General features: G+C 32.3%; 1 protein-coding gene across 2 annotated transcripts in view; it reads left to right on the top strand.

Moving 5' to 3' along the window:
* ASCC3 (activating signal cointegrator 1 complex subunit 3) overlaps positions 1-19,794 on the top strand; it is a 265,634-nt gene that overhangs the window by 187,921 nt on the left and 57,919 nt on the right. For both annotated transcript variants that reach the window (XM_036220315.1, XM_036220319.1), the window contains exons 31-34: positions 10,613-10,750; positions 10,832-10,952; positions 11,939-12,071; positions 13,735-13,860. In XM_036220315.1, the coding sequence (XP_036076208.1) occupies positions 10,613-10,750; positions 10,832-10,952; positions 11,939-12,071; positions 13,735-13,860 (518 nt within the window). The remainder of the gene's footprint in view (positions 1-10,612; positions 10,751-10,831; positions 10,953-11,938; positions 12,072-13,734; positions 13,861-19,794) is intronic.

The raw sequence follows: 19,794 nt of genomic DNA, 5'->3' as shown, positions 1-19,794 counted from the left end.
CAAATGGCCATATCGCTGTTTCAGCTTCTAAGTAAATTGTAAAATCTCTTGGCTATTAAGCCTCCAAACTAGCAAAGCTAGTTATAGGGAAAGGAAACAGAAATTTTCCAGGTGGTTTATTAGCAACAATTGCAAAAGACATCCATACACATTGACTCCTTGGTTCCTGGAACTGTACATTCTGACAGTAAGAAAAATAGTATCATCTAATGATTACTAGTTCAGAGCATACACTTCATCCTACAGAATAGCACTCCAGCCTTGCCAAAGTATGTCTCTCAGCTGAGTCATTAATCATAAAGCCAGCTTTTTCTGAGTAATGAGTGACATAGTGAGACCAGTGGATCCCATAGCATCCATTGTCTTATTAATCTTTATGAAGTGAGTTCCTTGGTCAGAAACATTGTTGTATGGGATATCATAATGATGTATAAGACATCCAGTAATCCTACTTGAGGTTACTGGCAGAACCTGATGAGCAGGAAAAGAGAATCAAATTCCAGTGTACATTTCAGATATCTTCCTACATGGATATCCCTTCAGTGACCAAAAGGGTCAAATATAGTCTTCATACTACCAGATCGCTCTCTAGTCCCACAGGTAGGTACTTCATAATGGCCCAGGGTTGTTTGCATTGGTGGCATGTTAGGCACTGAGCAGTAGCAATAGCTGGCTGTACCTGAGGAAATGAAAGTCCATATTTATCCCATACATAGTTTTCATCTCTTCCATCATTGTGCCATTTAATATATGAACCCATTGCACAAAATACTGAGGCCTGGGAGAGAGGCTGCCTGAGTATCTTCAGAGGTGATCATTTCGCCCACTTGACTATTAACCACATTTCCCACACTGCTGTTAACTTTTTGGTAAGCATCTTCATGAGATATAGGTAGTCTGTTATTCTGGAACCAGTCTAACAGTTCATCCACATAGAACTTCTGGCTTTCTCACCACATGTCCTCCAGTAGCGCTCTTGCCAAGCTCCTGATCATTTGGCTAATCCAGTAACTATAGAGCAGAGTATGGATCATCAGTTCACATCATCTGTACTTTGCAGCAAAGTGACAGGGAAATACTTGACATTCAGCTTTTACTCCTTTCCTTGGAGTCATCCTTGAAAGAGGATGTAATACCACATCAATGTACTTCATATGGTGCCACCATCTTATTTAACCATTTGTAATTTGTTATTTTCCATTCCCTCAGTCAGCTTCACGTAAGAAATTCTCCATGGGGCCTAGGTAGGTTGAATAGGGATAGTATGGCAGGAATAGTCACGTGTAGTGGTCATGAATTAACTTTTCATGATGTTCTTCTATCTGGTCCTTTTAGTTCTACTAATGATGGACTACTGCTAGACATACCTAAATACATAACTAAATAGATCAGATAACATCTAGCTCATGATCAGAATCTTCAGTTGCAAGGTTACCTGGTATTAACATAGTCTGGCATTCTTTCTCTCCTCTCCTTTAAAAAATATCCATAAAATAATAATTCACTAACTTAAATTAGTACATAACTCTTAACAAATTTTGTAAAGTATTCATTTATTTAACATTTGTTGAATGACTACAACTTACAAAGCATTGTGCTGTCCGATTGATCCCATTTCTCACAGAGCTTAAGTGAAGAAAATATAAATTTTAATATGTATATATGATTGAACAAATTAATATCAAATTTTGAAAATTGCTATGAGAGAAACCAATAAGAAATGAAATAGAATTAGGAGATGAGAGGCTTCTTTAAATAAAATGATGGTCAGAGAAGACTTTTCTAAGGAGAGAAGACATTTTAAGGTGAGGAAAAAAAAAAAACATAAGAACACACTAGCTATACCAAGAGAAAAGATAACAGCATTTCAGGGGAAGGAAACAGCATGCTAAAGGAACTGAGATCTGTTCAGCTGGAGCAGATTAAGCTAGGTGATGAGGGTAACTTTGAACGGAGAACTAAAGGAAGCAAAGTAGTAAGCCAAGCAGGTTTCTAAGGGAAGGGTATTCCAGGACATTAAAAGATTGTAAGCTGCACAAATTACATACTCCAGTTTACATTTTAAGACCACTTTTGCTGCTTAGTGGAAAGTGTATTGAAGTAGATCTAAGTGTGGAATTGATGGTGGTGACCTAGGGGCCACGTAGGGTGATAACAGTGAGAATGAAAAGATATGTTTTGGGCTAGATTCAGTAGTACTTTCTAATAGATAATGTATGGAAGTTAAGGGGAAAAAAAGAATCAAGAATGGCTCCACAGTTATTAACTCTAAATATTTTGGGTAAATAATGGTGTTATGCATTAAAACGGGGAAAACTGAGAGTATAGGATGGAAAGGAAAGAGACAGATTTAAACTAAAAAAAAATTATATTTGGAACATGTTAATTCATATGTCTGAAATTTTCAAGTGACGATTTCAAGGCAATTAGATGAAGGAAGTGTGTAAAACCCACAGATATGAGATGAACATATGTACTTGGGAGCATCATGGTAGAAGCTGCCTATAAACTCAGGTGAGTACCTGAGACCCTAAGGCAGAGAGTGTGGAGAATCAGAAGGCAGGCCTTTAGGGGCTCTCACTGTGAATGTAGGCAGAAAATGAGGAGCTGGTAAAAATCACTGCGAAAGTGATGCCACTGTTCTGAAACACTGTGGAAGAGAGGGGATCGGGAAGGAAGGAGTGCTTGACTGCATCAGATGTTAATGGAGTTAGTGATGTAACAGCAGAGAAACACGCATGAGATTTGGCACTTGGATGTCCTGGAAGAACTTGGCAAGCAGAGTCAGTGACATGTTGTGAACAGAAGCCAGTTTGGAATGTGTTGAGGTAAATGGGTGGGAGGGAACGGAAATGGAAGCAAATAGGATATACAACTCCTTCTAGAATCTTTACTATGTAATTTAATTAATGTTAAAATTTAGCACCTAACAAGTATGGTCTGTTGGTTTCCGCCAGATATTCTGCAGTCGGGTCCTACATGCAAGGATGAACAGTGCTAGGATCTGGATGGTTGCCAACCTGCACTAACAGATAAAAGAGCAGAGGGAACGCCCTTTCTTCGGAGTGGCTTTACTGATTGAAAGCTCGGAATAGTGCCCTTGTTTCATCACTCACACCTTGGACGAGGTGTCACATTTAGGGTGGAAAAGCAGAACCCTGGCTGAATGTCAGACTGTATTCTAGTCTTGCTTACATTTTCCGTCTCTGTTCCTCCATCTTACCAGTTAACAGGGTTACCCTTTTTTTCTCTACACTATTAAATAAGGTCCAGGTAGCTAAAAGAAGAGCATGTCAAAGAGAACTTTTTTTTGGTACTTAAAAGTGAGAACGAATTAGAGTTCTATTAGGTCTTTTATCCTAAAGGCCCTGCACCAAAATGTGTAAGTTGTGTTCTAAAGTGTGCAGTACCACCAGAAGATAGATGAGTAGAAAGAATCTGGAGAGGGAATAGTTTTCTGACTGGAGCAAGATGTGGTAGGAATACAGATAGAGGTAGCATGAAAATCAGAGGAGTATGGAAGATAAAAGTTCCTTGGAACAGCAGTATAATGAAACTTTGTTGGTCTAAATTAATTAGCCAGAAGACTCATTTAAATTACAGTAGTCTCCCCTTCTCAATGACTTTGCTTTCCGAGGTTTCGGTTACTCACAGTAACCACCATCAAAAAATATTACATGGAAAATTCCAGAAATAAGCAATTCATAAGTTTTAAATTGTGCACTGTTCTGAGGACCGTGATGAAATCTTATGCTGACCTACTCTTTGTCCAGTGTGTCAATGCTGTATACGCTCCCCACCTGTTGGTGACTTAGTAGTAGCCCTCTCAGTTATCAAATCAACCATCACAGTATTGCAATGCTTGTGTTCAAACAGTCCTTATTTTACTTAATAATGGCTCTGGAGTGCAAGAGTGGGGGGATGCTGGCAATTCAGATATGCCAAAGAGAAGCTGTAAATGCTTCCTTTTAAAACATATATCGGAGTAACATATATACAGTGAAATACTACTCACCCATTTAAAAAAAAAGATGAAATATTGCCATCTGCAACAACATGGTTGGATCTTGAGAGTATCACGCTGAGTGAAATAAGTCAAAAATAAAAGAGTTAAGTAATTCCTTTATGTTAAAGGCATGTATGTATAGGGAAAAAACATACTATCCCTGGTTTCAGTCATCCACTGGGGAGTCTTGGAACTTATCCCCCATGGATGAGGGGGACTATTGTACACTGGATGTTATTAAAGAAATGTGCTAATTAATAATTTTACACAATGCTTCAAGGTGAATTTATGAAAAATGTGTAGCATAGGTGCCCAAAAGGAGTACTTTCATGAAAAGTAAGATTGGTATTATTTGCACATGCAGTATTTATACTGAAGGACTTTTTAGATATTTGAAAAGTTTACCATCTTAAGCTAAACCTAACTCATCCAATCTCATTACAAATAAAGCTTTCATAGACTTACAAATGAACTATAGTCTAGCTTTACTCAAAATCATCACAAATTCAGAATTGGTGAGTTCTAATAATGACATTTTGCTATAGTTTTGTGGGGTTTTTTTTTTACCAACTTGCTTTTTCATTCAACATAAATAGATTGACCTCTTCCTATAGGTAAGAATTTTGTACCAACCTTTGAAGATGGACTTTGAGAAATGTTGACTATGAGAAATTAATTTGAGTTTAATTCAGGGCAACTATATTTTCAACTCTAAGGATCTGGTTTTGTTGTTTTTAATCAAACTAAAGTAGATTTGGCTTACGATACAAAAGTCACACCTCAAGTGGTTTTCGTTTTGATCAGGCCTCAGACCGCTTAACAACTGACTAGTAAAGAAACTATTAGACTCAGAATATTAAGTGTCAAAATGACATTATCTACAGATTTGCTGTATTCGAACTCATTTGGGTCTCGTGGAATAGTTGTGTAATTAAGAGCAACTATAAGACAGGAGGCTATTCGTTTTTTCTTTGCCTATGATAATAATCATGCATGTCCTCTTGAAGAGAGAAACAAAGTTCTTTTTGTGCTTAGTAATAATGGGTATGTTTAGAGTGCTTTATAGTTAACTAACGGCTTATATTATCTCATTTAATTATGAATTCTTAGAAGGTTGTTTTGTTATCCCAATTTTACAGCTACAGAAACTGAAACTTAAAAGAATTAAGCGATTTGCTCATTATCACAAAGCAAGTAAGTGGAGCTTCAGAACTTAAAATCAGGGCAGCTGACTCAGAGTCTCTTCTTTTACTCTGCCATACAGTAAATGGAATCATACACAACGTACTGAGTAGGGAAATTGGAAAAGTCAAAGTGAAGGTGTGTGTAATTTGACATGGATGGAAATACAATAAAGCAGAGAAGAGTTGGTACCTAGACCAACAAGCAACCAAGAGCTGTGCTATTCGAAATACTGCGAGATGATGTTTTAGTTTATAACAGATAATTTTAGATATTTTTCATTTTGAGGCATAGAAGTGGAGATACTCAATTGATAAAGAATACATAGATTTGCAAATTATCTGCATAGAGTTCTCCAGCTGTGTGAGTTTAATATATTACTCATTACTTTAAATATTACCTTTTTTTTTGCATACAGCCTAAGCCAAATGAGTGATGCCCAGCCTTAAGCCAAATGAGTGATGCCATTACTTTGAGTAGTCATTTGAATATCCTTCTCATTCATGTGGTGATAAGAGAGTAGCATTGTGATTGAGAGTTTGAACTGGGGTTAGGTATCCTGGGTTCAATTCTGACTGCCCTTTACAAACTACCTGACCTTCATGGGGTGTTTAACCTCTGACCTTATCCTTTCATCTATAGAAGAATAATAATAATCCTATCCTCACAGGATTGTTGTGAGGATTAAATGCATTAATACATTTAATGTACTTGAAACAGAATTAAATGTTTAATAAACGTTAATGTTTATTACATCGAATAATACCTTATAAACAGGTTCTTTTTGCTGAAAGCTTTGTGGTAAAATTTGATTGTATTTTTATAAACTTTTGTTTGTTATTCTTCTTTAATTCATATTACTATAGGATTTGTTCATTTTAAATGATGCTACTTTAGGGAATTAATTTTGTAATGTTCCTTTCATCAGTTTTCTCTGCATTTTAAAAGCTTTTCAATATGTGGAAATGCTCTCCAAGGATGTTTTGGAATCTGAACTCTCCAAAAAAATGGAAATAAGCATAAAAAATATACTCAAAAATAAATATGAAGCACTTACACTGAGATAGCATAGTGAATTAATTTAACAACATTAATAAAGACAAATCTTTAATATCTTAACAGCCCAGTTTTGATATTATTATTATTAAGAATCAGGCCAAGCTAAAACTCATACGTTGAAAATATTATTGTGTGTATTTAGCAGACACAGCAAAGATTGTTTAGATTTCATTTACATAATTTACACATAATTATATGTTTAAGCATATATAAGTTTACATACAATTATATGTTTAAACACATAAAAATATTAACAGTATTATAAATTGTTTTGAAGTATGCTCATTTTGGATTTCAGAGGGGACAGCAACAGAATATATTCTGAGGAGTATGGTAAAGTTTGGAAATTTGCTATCTTTAATTCTTTTATTTTTTTCCTGTTAGTAGAAGAGTAGAATGTTCTAAAGTGTTTCTTTCATTTTAGTTTTTTCCCCTTCAATCTGTGGTTTTTATCATACAGAAGTGTATTTTAAGAAATTAACACTTAGTAATTATGAGGAAATGTTTTGACTTCATTTAACATCTGTACCAGATGTGAAATATTTAATTATTTTTGTAAAAAAAAAAAAAGGAAGTCTCGATAACTTTTATTGTTCTTCTATACAGTGCATCTTTTATTGAACATTTTAGACAATTGATAAGCATTATTCAGTGGCATATGGTCTGAGTCTGACGTGCTTTGAAAAGAGTACAGAGTTCTGATAATGAGGATTCTGTGAAAATGGGAAAACCAGCACAACAGATATGCTTTGAGAAAGTATGGGTTTTTAGCATCTTGAAACAATATATCACACTCAAAGGGACAGAATTGGGCTGCACAATCTGTTAGCTCATTCTTGTCCAATCTGGTCTCCTCCTTTCTTTTGGAGCCAGCATTGTCATCAACTTACTGAATTATATTCTGACTGGAATGTATTTCAGGCACAGAGTAATGTATCTACTTAAATGGAATCCTTTCTTTCTACAAAAGCTTTTTGAGTATAATAAATTTAAAATATAAAAAAATTCTATTAAGTAAAATAATTGGTTCAACAGTTTACATATGTGCATCCTCCCCCACCACCCTAAAAAAAGACCACTACTTAGAGGAACATAGATCTGTTTTTCTTTTATTTATAATATTGAACATTTTTTTTTTGGTTTAACTAACGTGTAATCAGACATATTTCAAAGATCATTTATTGGAAAGATATTTGTGCATTACAACACATGTTAGTTGAATGGAAATGAACTGTGCTTTAAAACCTCCTATATCAAAGCGTTTTAATTATCATGATTATTCTTTAAAATTCTGTATCAGCCTTTCTTAACAAAAATTAAGCCTTAAACGTCCTAAGTTACTCATTGTATGTGATAAATGAATTTTTCTCCTAACTTTAGAATGGTACTACCTATCCTTGGAAAAATTAAGAAGGTAGTAATTCACATTTTTTTGTGGGGCATAATTCTCTCATGGAATCAAGGTTGAGAAGGACTACTCTATAGTATTCAAAATCATTGAGTTTTTTAAATTTATAATATACTGAACTATGTAAATGAATTGGATGTTACATTAGCACTATATTTATATAAAAGGATTAAATGTGATCATTTTGTGAAGTAATAAGCACACTGCCTGTAACGTAATAAATACTCAAATAATATCTATTACTGTTTTAAACTTTCATTATCTTACATTCCTGAGAAATTTTGTTTGCATTATGATGCTTTGATGAAGATGAAATTTAATTTAATCAAAAATTAATATTTTCTAATTTAAATAGGCTGCCCTAGTAATATGTTATGCTTAATGATTGAGTAACATTACTATAATTTTTTTTATGGTGTTCAAATAACAGAATTCATCCACAGTAATCATATAATTAATGAAGTTGTTATTTGTGATTGTCCCCATGAGGATTTTAGGTCAGATAGGTGAATAGTTCTTTTTAATGCATTGATTTATGTGAAAGTGGGGGGACGGGGAATGAGAAACAACTAGCCTTCCCTGATGTGAAAGGACCGGTTGTTAATCCCTGGCCAAACCTCCCGCCATAGGATTCTTTAGCTTTCCCATGGTAAATGGTACATTACTTTTTGGAGATGATTGGCATTGCCATGAAACACTATAAATTATACAAGTTATAATAATACACTGTTGTTTATGTTGTGAAACTGAAGGGAAAAAATCCCTGAAACTAATTGTCAGAGCAAGAATATCAGTGAATTTTTCTTGAGGATATAAAGATGTTTTATTCAGTGAACTATTGAACAAAAAATGAATAATAGGCTATCATTTGAGAATGGCTAACATAATTTATGGGACAAGGAAGCACCTTTCTTTATAACATGCATTTGTCCTCAACTTTCTTATGCTGTGTGGTAATTTTAAAGGTAAAGTGGATTTATGTTAACATCTCCATATTCTTACTTAACAGTTTATAAAGTAAATATCACAGTAATATCAGATAACTGTACTGTGACTATGAAACAGAATGAACTGTTTATATATTGCATTCACTTCAGGGAAAGTTGGTAAATAAAATTTCTCATGTATATGTCATTAAAATGTTACCTAAGTCTATGCAGTGCTTTTTATACATTAATAATTATTATAAAGCCAAACTTTATCTTCCTATTTTTATCTTCCTATTTTTTGAATTTGGAGTTTAAAGCAACTTTTTCCCACATTGAAAACTTGGACAGTTTTTCTGACCATTGGGGGGAAAAAATGAGTAAGAATGAAAACAGTTGGAATGCTTTATTATATGGATATGCTTGTCTTATGCTTTTTTACTCAATGCAGCAGCCAGCTAAAATGTATTTAGATGGAGATTTTATGAGCTACTTATTGGTTTATACACAGCCAGAAGAGTAAGTGTATTCCAAGAATACCTGTGTCTATTTGAGGTGATTAATAGTAGAAGGAAAAAATGAAATGAAGTCTGAAGACAATGTCAGTTTTTTGATATTTCTATCTCAGTCTTCAGGCATATAATAATTATACATGTACCTATTTCCAAGTTCCTCCTCCACTATTGTTTACTCTTGGACTGCGTTAGTGAAGCTACAGACAACTGAAATGTGTCTTTTTAAAAAATGTTCTTGTATTCTCAAACCACTTATCTCTGCATTACTCCTCTCATTGGAGTTGCCCGGAAAGAACTTCCCCATGCTGTGCCTTATGTCATCCTCTGCTTTAAGGACCAGTAGAAGTCTATCATTATATATAGAGAGATTGGGCTTTATATTTAGTTCTTCATAGGGAGTAAGTTTTGTAAGAAAATAAGATTTGCTGCTTGTTGCCATAAAATCTGTGTTGCATTAAGTATTTTCCATGTAGAATGGAAAATGATAGAATATTCAGAAAGTACTTATAAAATATGAGTTTCAGAAACCATTTAGTCATGAAAATTTAGTGAATTAAACTGAGGCTGGATATTAAATCTGTTTTAAAATTCAGAAACTGGAATACATAAGAATTCTGGATATAATAACATTAGTATTTAAAATAAGTGAGGTAAGGAATTGTTTAACCAGTATTACTAGAATAATTCATTAATTATTTAGGAGAAATAAACTTAGATTTCTGTCATATTTTCTATTATAAGTTAATTATTTAAACAAAATATAAAACTATAACAGAAGTTGAACTAGTAGGCGAATATGTATTTGATCTCAAGATGGGAAAAAGTTTTCTAACCAACAAAGCATATGGGATAAATTTAAAAATTTAAGTTCATAAAGTTAAAAAAATAAAAATTAAATGGACAAACAAAAAACAATGAAAGCATTATAGCATATGATACATAAAGACCTACCATAAGCCAATAAGAAAAAAGTCTATCACATCTGCCTAAGAAATGAAAAAATCATTTACAAAGAAAACAGCCAGTAAATCTGAAAAATATATAACTGCACTATTGATCAAAGAATTGAGAGGTAAACAAAAATAAAACCAGTTTGATTTTTTAAATGATGAAACTGAGACTCAAAGAGGTTATCTGGCTTGCCCTGAGTCATGAAGGCAGTGAGAAAACCTAAGTTTGAACAATTCCTGTGTGTGGTGGTGGGATTGATTTTTGTCTGTATTTTCTAAATTTTTAGCACTGAGATGAAAAGATAGGAGTCTTTTCTATAACAAGTGATGAACAGAGATATTGAAACATTTTATGCAACACTGCATCCCTTTAATAGTTGTTACTTATTAAGGGGATATTCTACTTATCCAATCTACCTATCTACTTATTTTTTTCCTTCAGCATAAAAATAAGATGGATAACATTTAAACTTTAATTTATTTAGAATATATGTTCTCACTAAGTAGATATTCTCTTCAATTAATTTGACTGCACTCACAATGTATAACTGCGTTTTTATTTGCAGATGGAGGACATCATTGGAACACTAAAAGATTCCAACCTGAAGCTTACTCTTGCTTTCGGAATAGGAATGCATCATGCTGGACTACATGAAAGGGACCGGAAAACAGTAGAAGAACTCTTTGTAAACTGTAAAGTTCAGGTATTTCCTTTCCATTAACAGATTTTTAAATGTAATTTAAAAGTTATGTTTTAGTTAGATATAGTATCTTTTATTTTTTAGGTTCTTATTGCTACAAGTACATTAGCCTGGGGTGTAAACTTTCCAGCTCATTTAGTAATTATTAAGGGAACAGAATATTATGATGGAAAAACAAGACGTTACGTGGATTTTCCCATTACAGGTAATTTGTTTTTAACTTACAGATACTTTAAGCTTCTATTTATTTCTTAATAATTTGAATTTGCATGAATTAAATTTGAGACTGGGTCACATTTAAGCATATGATGAGAAAATTGTAAACTTTTGTTTCCAGTGCAAATATTATTCAAAGTATTGAACTGTTTTATTTATTTTTACTTACCCAGTCTTACATTTACCCAATTTGTTAATAAACATCAAAAGCATAACTAATGGTTTCAAATTCATAAATAGATAGAAGTAAACAACAGTATATTCTTATAACTTGTATAATTAGTTACTTGTATATTAGTTACTTAACAAATTATAATTAAACATTATAGTGTTTAATTTTAAATCTGTTTCACTAGAAATGATACTTCCTGGGACTTCTAGAACCAAGGTGCTCGTTGCTACAATCTGTTCACGAAGAGGCAATATTAACATATCTTAAAACCTGATAAAAGCATTTTTATTGGTTCTAAGGAGAAAAATATACTCAATATGTATTTCTATTTGATGAATACATGTATATATTTTTTAAAAATTGTTACTTACTTCAGAGATTCCTGCAGTATAAAAGAGAGAAATACTGTGGGTAGAAGGGTGAGGCCTAAATGGACCCATTATTCATAGGGGAAAAATAATTAAATGACCCTAAAAGCAATTTTTCTATGTAAGTGTTACTTTTCTTGTTTAATTAAAATAGTAATAACTCTTAAACAGCATTTTTAAGCATTTAACTAAATAAACTTTCCTCTTTTACAAACAGTAAGAGAAAACCTTTTGGGGACTCAATTTTCTGTCATAGTGAATTGATTCTTTAATTATTAGGGAACTCAATAGTAGACATCAGAGATAGAACACATGCTGTTAAGAGATTCTATTTCTTTTATTATTTTGATCTGTTGTAGAAACATGCCATAATCCATAAATATACCTTGTGCTATGTGCCACATTGCAGAATACCTCTCGTCCTGTTTTTTATAGATGTACTCCAGATGATGGGGCGTGCTGGGAGGCCTCAGTTTGATGACCAAGGCAAAGCTGTAATTCTGGTTCATGACATAAAGAAAGACTTTTATAAAAAATTCCTTTATGAACCTTTCCCAGTTGAATCAAGGTAATTGCTATAAATTATTTAAAATGAATTCATAGGAAGTCGATATTTTTGTGGTTATTTTATTAGATAAAAATCAATGAAACTAGTTCACAATTATTTGAAGTGAAAAAGAAGATAATACAAAAAACTTTAAAATTTGGATCAAATGGTAAAATTATTTTTAAAAAATCTTACTAAAACTGACACAAAGAGAAATGGAATATCTAAATAGTCTCATCAATCAGAGCAATTGAATCTTAAATTTAAAATTTTTTCACAAAGAAATCTTCTGACCCAGATGCTTCATTAGTGAATTCTTCATAGCTTTTAAGGGAGAAATAATATCAATCTTACATGAACTCTTCCTAATAGTAGAAAAGATAGGAATATTTGTCAACTTGTTATATGACACCAGAAAAACTAAAACCTGAGAAGAAATTTATGAGAAAGGAATGTAACGAAACTCTGTTTCTCGTGAATATAGATGTCGAAATCCTAAACAAAGCATTAGCAAATCAATTCCAACAAAGTAAGGAAAAATAATATAGAACAGTTAGGTATAGTTTATTCCATAATTGCAAAGATGATTTATTACTTGAAAATAAATGAATATAATTTACCACATTAGCAGGGAAGAATGAGAAAAATCGTTATTACCTCATAGATGTAAGAAAAAAAGGCATTTGATAAGATTTCACACCCATTCATAATAAAACACTTAGCAGATAGGAATGTAAAGCAATGATTTGTATCTTGATATGACTATTAATTTTTTATCTATCACTGAGTATTCTATATTTTATATATTCTCTATTAATGGGCATTTAGAGAGCTTCCGGTTTTTTCCTTTTACATATAATGCTGCAATGAAGTATTTTGCTTCTCTAGCCTAACATATAAATGTTTCTCTAGCAGGTGATAATGGAAAAGTGAAATTGCTATTTGATTGTTCAAATAGATATTGCCAAATTGCCCTTGAAATTGACCATATGGATTTATACTCTGTCACTTATAAATTGAGAGTATAAATTTTTTTCCATTCAGTTTTTTATGGCCATTTTCTCATGTCCTTCAAATGCCCTTTGCTAAAACTATTAATACTACCTGCATATTGTTCCATGTATCATAATTTACCTAGCCTTTTGTTAGACATAGCTTCCTTTCTTTTGTATTTCATGTAAGATACTAAAGTGAGCATTTTATTATACCAGTCTTTCAACACATTTGATCATCTTTATATACTTTATAACACCTTGTACTATTATGTCGTATGTAACTAAGAACTTAATATTCACTGCATAAATGAACAGAATATCTTTGCTTTATTGAGACTCTTAACCCTTTCTTGTCATCTCCTTCCATCTTTCCCAGTTTTATTTTATACTTAACTCTCATACCCATACTTATAGTCTTCCCTGTTCTCTAAGATATATCTTCTGTTTGTCTGATTTTACCTTGGGTCTTATCCTTAACTTCTAAAAGTTACTAGCTCTATATTCCTGTCAGCCTGTGCTTATTTTCATCTAGCAGTTCATTCTCCAAAGCTATATACAAAATATGAAAATGATATAAAACACATTAGTTTTGTGTCTGGGAGCAGCATAACATGAGCCTTGACTCTGTGAGATAAAGTGTGCTTTATTTAATGTTCATGTATGTTTCCCTTGTCTTTTTTACTATATAGTTTATTAGGAGTTCTCTCTGACCATTTAAATGCAGAGATTGCTGGTGGTACAATAACATCTAAGCAAGATGCAATGGATTATATCACCTGGACTTACTTTTTTCGACGTCTTATCATGAACCCCAGGTAAGTGCAGGGCAACTTTTTAGTTCTGTTTTGCACTAGAAGTTTGAAAGTAATATAATCTCTAAATTCAGATACATAAACAGAAATGTCAGAACTTTGGACATTGTAGATGTATGAATTTTCCCAGAGAATCAGGTGATATTTCTGATATGATCATAATACATTATGATGTATTAGAAAAGGAATAATTGTATGCATTTATTTCTTAGCCTGTTTTAGTTAATTTAGGATATCATCAAGGAGTTTGCTCTGTAGTTAGGGAGGCAGGACCATTAAAGAAATGTGCTAAACTACATGGTAGCGACTGACTTAGGTGCAGTTGGCTCCTTAAAATGGTAAGATACAAGCATTTAAAAATTAAATCTATATTCCTTAATTTATTTATCAAGTACCTACTATGTGACAGGCACTATTATAGGCATTTTGAAGATGTGTTGGTAAACTATACACAAAAATTTCTGGTTTCATGGCACTCATATTCTTTTAGCAGAGACAGTAAATTTCAAAGTATATGAGAAGGTAACAAATGCTTTGAAGAAAAAAAAAAAAAGAACAAAGTAAGAAAGACTAGGGGAGCCAGAGGGTGGAGTTGGTGGGGGAATCAGAATGGGCCTACTTAAAGGTGCTAAAGGGCGAGTTGAGGAGATGTTGGTCAAAGGGTACAGACTTTCAGTTATAAGATAAATAAGTTCGGGGATATTATATATAACATGGTGACTATAGTTAATAATACTGTATTGTTTTTTTAAAAAGTGCTGACATTTTAACAAAAACTTGAAAGAAGTGAAAAGGTTGACCACGTGAATATGTAGGGAACATTTTAGGCCAAGAGAACAGGAGAAGCTCTAAGGTAGGCATGTCTAGTGTATTCAAGGCACAGCAGGGAAAAGATGTCGCTGACGCAGAAAAAGCGAGGGATGGAGAGTAGCGTGAAATGAGTTTAGGGATTGCGGGGTGGTTCAGTGGGGTTACAGGTCATGTGGAACCTTAGAGGCCATGGGAAGGACTTTGACTTTCATTCTGAATAAAATGGGAACCAGTGTAGGGGTTTTGAGGAGAGGACTGACATAATCTGTTCATTTCATAAGATAGGTCAAAATAATCATAATGTTTTAAATGATTTAAACTTTTGAAAGACAAATTCTTAGATTCATTTTTATAAATCCATTTAAACATGACTTATAAGCAACATATCAAATCAAAATGATACAGAAAAGTTGAAAATTAAGGATTGAAAGAAGATATGTAGGACAATAAAAAGAGAAAGTAATAGCTGTAGAATTACATTCAGACAAAACGAAATTCAAAGCAAAATAGATTAAAAAGGATAAAGAAGAATGGTTCATATTGATAATAAGAACACTCACTAAAAAGTTATAGTTGATTACAAATTTTTAGGTGACTCAAAGCACAGCATCAAAATATATAAAGCAAAAAGCAATAGAAATTCAAGATGTTAGTTAAATTACAGTTATGTTGAAAGATTATATCTTTATATTCTTGCATGTTTGTGATATGTAAATAAATACATGCATATAAAGATATATATTTATATGCATAAATATGTAGGTACAGATATATATGTATATATACACACATTAGTTTGTTCAAATATATATAAATACATGTACTGGTGTACCATGAAATATTATATATTCTACATCGAGTTCTGGATTCAATTTGTATGTTCAATTTTACTTTCTATTTTCCCTTGAGAAAGCTTTTAAATATTTCTGGGGGGAAAAATGTTGTGGTAGTTTCAGCTGTCCCTGCAACCACTTTCATTATTTCTGTCATTATTACTGCTGCATAATCTGAACATAAAAAAACATGGTGCTGTAACAAATGACTTCCCAGTACTGACAGTTATAGCAGCAGCATTTCAATACTGATGAAAAATTTCCCAGCAAGATCTCTGGCCAGGTTTACATAAACCAAACAGGAAATGGTTGCCACTATTCACATTAAATCCAAACTGGTGTAACTTTATCTGTGTTTTACATTACAATAAAATCTTTTTTATTCTCAGCTGGTGAAATTTCATCCTTATTATGGTTGGAAAAAGATAACTTGAGGTTTCATATGTGGTATTCTTGTTTGTCCTTTAATAAAATAGTTTAAAGATATTTTTTTTAAGTTGTTTTACTTTTTAATTGTTAAAATTTAATGAACTTTGTAAATTTTTATGATAGGGAGAGGTTTGTAATGACTTTTTCCCCGTGGACTGCTAATAGAAGTTAGCTTGTCTAGCCCATGTGCTAGATGCTGTCAGTATCAAACTGCCTTTGACTTTCACACCTCTCAGGGGACTAGTAATTGTTGTGTTCAAACAGCCTGTAATTGTGATCCCGCTGGCTTTCTCAGTACGCTTCTGGCTATTAGAATCATTAAACAACTCAGCACCTGTTAACAGCATTGTAAATATTCAACCCTGCTTGTGTGCAGGTTGAGTCCAATATAGAGAAATCTTACAGAGCTCAGCCTCATAAATTAGAGCTTCTGACAAGTCAATTATTGTGAAACTGGGTTTCTCTGTGGAATAAATGAAATAGCATGCTGACAAAAAGGTAGGCTGTCTGTTTATGGCAAAGAGAAGATAATGACTTGATGATTCAATGCAGTGAGCATGAAAATACATTGTATCCTTTATCCATAATTAAACAGTTGTGTAATATTTCTGTTTAAATAACCAGTAAATTATAAATTTTGTACCGTGGAGAGTGCGACATGAAAACAGACCTTTTTGCGGATAACGTTGCATGCTTTTTAAAGTTAGTAAAGTGATTATCGAAGTAATAATATGTAATATTTTTAGCTAAATGTTTATAATTATTTAGGCTAGAAATTGCACAGTGACTGAAAAGTTCATGTGATAGAAGCAAAGACCAATAATGCTATTAATAAAGATCATGTAAATATAAACCCCATTCTTTAGTCATAGAAGTATCAGAATATATTATCTCTCAGATTTTTGTTGCTAAAAAATAATTCCATTTACATTTATTTTTATTGTTTAACAGCGTTTTATAAATTGTATGTCTAATTAAGATGTAGTATATCTTACTTTTATAAGTATTTGAAAATGTTTTACATTACCTTATAATCTATTGATCTGACTTCACTGATTTATACCAAGGATCCTCTGTTTCAAAATATTAACAGAGAATACTTGGTATAAATCAGTGAAGTTATATCATTAAGAAAAGTAGATGCAGTTTAGTATTTGTGTTGGCTGCATAGGAGACAAGTATTTTAATGATTGAGATTTTACAATTATATTCTGAATATAATATTTTAACTAGCAGTCTCAATTTTAAAAGTTGTCACTTTTTAAAAATAAATAAGAGTTATCACTTATACCAGGATACCTGAAGAAAACAATTTTAGGGATTTTTAAAATTCTAGGTTAGCCCCAGATATTATAAGGATGAAAGTGGTGATATTGAATAACTTTTGTCAATTCAATTACTTTAAGTTGAATTTTGTATTTCTTCTTATATGCAAGTCAGTAAAAATGTTGGTGAGTGCATTAGAAAAGAACTATATTAAGAAATATCAGTGGGAGTTTTTAAGTTATTCTGCTCAAAAAATGTTAATTTTTTGCAAGTCAGATTATGAATAATATTTTAGTGTAGCCCTCAGATAATTTGTAGTAGTCTCAGAGACATGATTTTAGTTGGTTTTTTTTTTTTGCAATTTATTTTAAATGTTTAAGAAATGTTTACCCTGACTGTACTTTATCTGAATAAAAGCCACAAATTAGTCTAAATTTTTTTCCAACAGTCTTAAATAAGTATTAGAAGGCATATTAGCCCATCAAAATATATCTTCTAAATACATGAAACAGTGATTAAAATAAATATAAAAGAATATATAGTTTTTTTAAGAAAGTTTTTATTAATCGTTTTAAATATTGTTTGTAAGTATGCTAAATTGGTTTCTTAAGACATCAAATGGTAAAGTTGGCATTCTAGTTATATCTATAGAGAAATGGTTTATGCTAATCAGTAGCAACATCTGTGAGATTTTTTGTTTTCAAATGGCCTGATAAATTTATGGATTAAAATGGAATATTTAACGTTTTGTTTTAATGGTAATATTATTTTCATAATGTCTTCCTTTAGTAATTTAAATTGTATAATGAATAGCTTGATCCTTGCTCTATTTGCAAGAATATGATACTATTTATTATACTAATATGATACTAATAGTACCAAGAAAATGGTACTATTTATTCAGTCAGTATCTTGGGCACATTTTCACTAGTCTTTTTAATTTAGAAATAACATTATCAACTGTATATTTGTCCAGACACCTGAAAAAAATGTTGGAAAATTTATAGGCCTACCAAGTCAAATGAATGTGAAATACAGTAGTGCCCCCTTTATCCACAGGGAATGCATTCTAAGACTCTCCCCACACACACACACCGGAGATTCCTGAAACTACGTATAGTACCAAATCATATATATATACTGTTTTTTCCTATACGTGTGACAAAATTTAATTTATAAATTAAGCACAATAAGAGATTAACAACAACTAATAATAAAATAGAACAAGTATAACAATATACTGTAAAAAAAGTTATATGAATGTAGTCATTTGTTTCAGGGGATTTCTTGCTAAAGAAAATCTTTATGTAGACTCAGTGCTTTCTGGCTCAATAAATACATTGCCATCATTCAGAACTCATCTTCTTTTCATGTCTGCCATCCACAAATTTAATGCCTTTTCTGTCCTAACTAAGCACTTACATACTGTGGCCATCGTTTTTGCAGTTTGAGGTATAACAGCAAAACTAGCACAAATTTCTTTTTTCTTCTTCACAATTTTAAGGATACCAAATTCATTCTTATTGTAGATGTTAGCAACCTCAGCATATGATTTTTTTTCTTCCCTTGTTAAGTCAAGATCTTACACCTTTTCACTTAAAGGAATCACTATATAACTTCCATTTTAATATCTGAATTGCTAGCATCACTGCTTCTGTTTTGTGCGGGCATTACTAAGTAAAATAAGGGTTGCTTGAACACAAGCACTGCGATATTGTGACAATTGATCTAAAACCAAGATGGCTATTAAGTGACTAATGGGCAGGTAGTATATATAACACAGATAAAGGGGTGGTTCACATCCCAGGTGGGACTTAGCGGGATACCTTGAGATTTCATCACACTACTCAGAATGGTGCGCAATTTCAAACTTATGAATTGTTTATTTCTGGAATTTCCCATCTAATATTTTTGGACTGCTACTGACCATGAGTATCTAAACCACGGAAAGGGAAAGTATGGATACAGGGGGACCACTGTAGAAAGCAAGGACTTATATTGCAGAAAGTTTGGCAGATAAATTTTGTTTGTTGGGAAAAAATGAAAGACAAAATACAATGTTAATACAGTTGACCCTCGAACAATGTGTGGGTTAAGGGCACCAACCCCCACACAGTTGAAAATCTGTGTATAACTTTTGACTCCCCCCAAAACTTAACTACTAATAGCCTACTGTTGACCAGAAGCCTTACCTCTAACATAAACTGTCAGTTACAACAAAATTTGTATATTATATGTATTGTATACTGTATTCTTACAATAAAGGAAGCTAGAGGGAGAAAATGTTAAATCATAAAGAAGAAAAAACATATTTAGAGTATTTATTGGAAAAAAATCTATGTAAGTAGACCAGCATAGTTTAAATTCACGTTGTTTGAATTTAAAGTGTCAGCTGTAATTTGAAATGGCTTCGGGGATCTGTTTCATTCTAGGGCTTTGAATGTCCAGAATTTTTATTTTTATCTCAAGAGCAGAATACATCATTCTAAATAAATTCTTATTCTTAGTTGTTTTTCAGGATAAATAAAATACTTTCTAATGGTTTCTAATGCTGGTTTTTCACTTTAATGTGCCTGGTTAGATAAAAATTCACAAGTTT

This window comes from Rousettus aegyptiacus, unplaced genomic scaffold (genome assembly GCF_014176215.1).
Source record: "Rousettus aegyptiacus isolate mRouAeg1 unplaced genomic scaffold, mRouAeg1.p scaffold_m13_p_1, whole genome shotgun sequence".
Classification (NCBI taxonomy): domain Eukaryota; kingdom Metazoa; phylum Chordata; class Mammalia; order Chiroptera; family Pteropodidae; genus Rousettus; species Rousettus aegyptiacus.
Note: the sequence above shows the minus strand (reverse complement) of the source record. Positions and strands in the feature narration are given on the sequence as shown.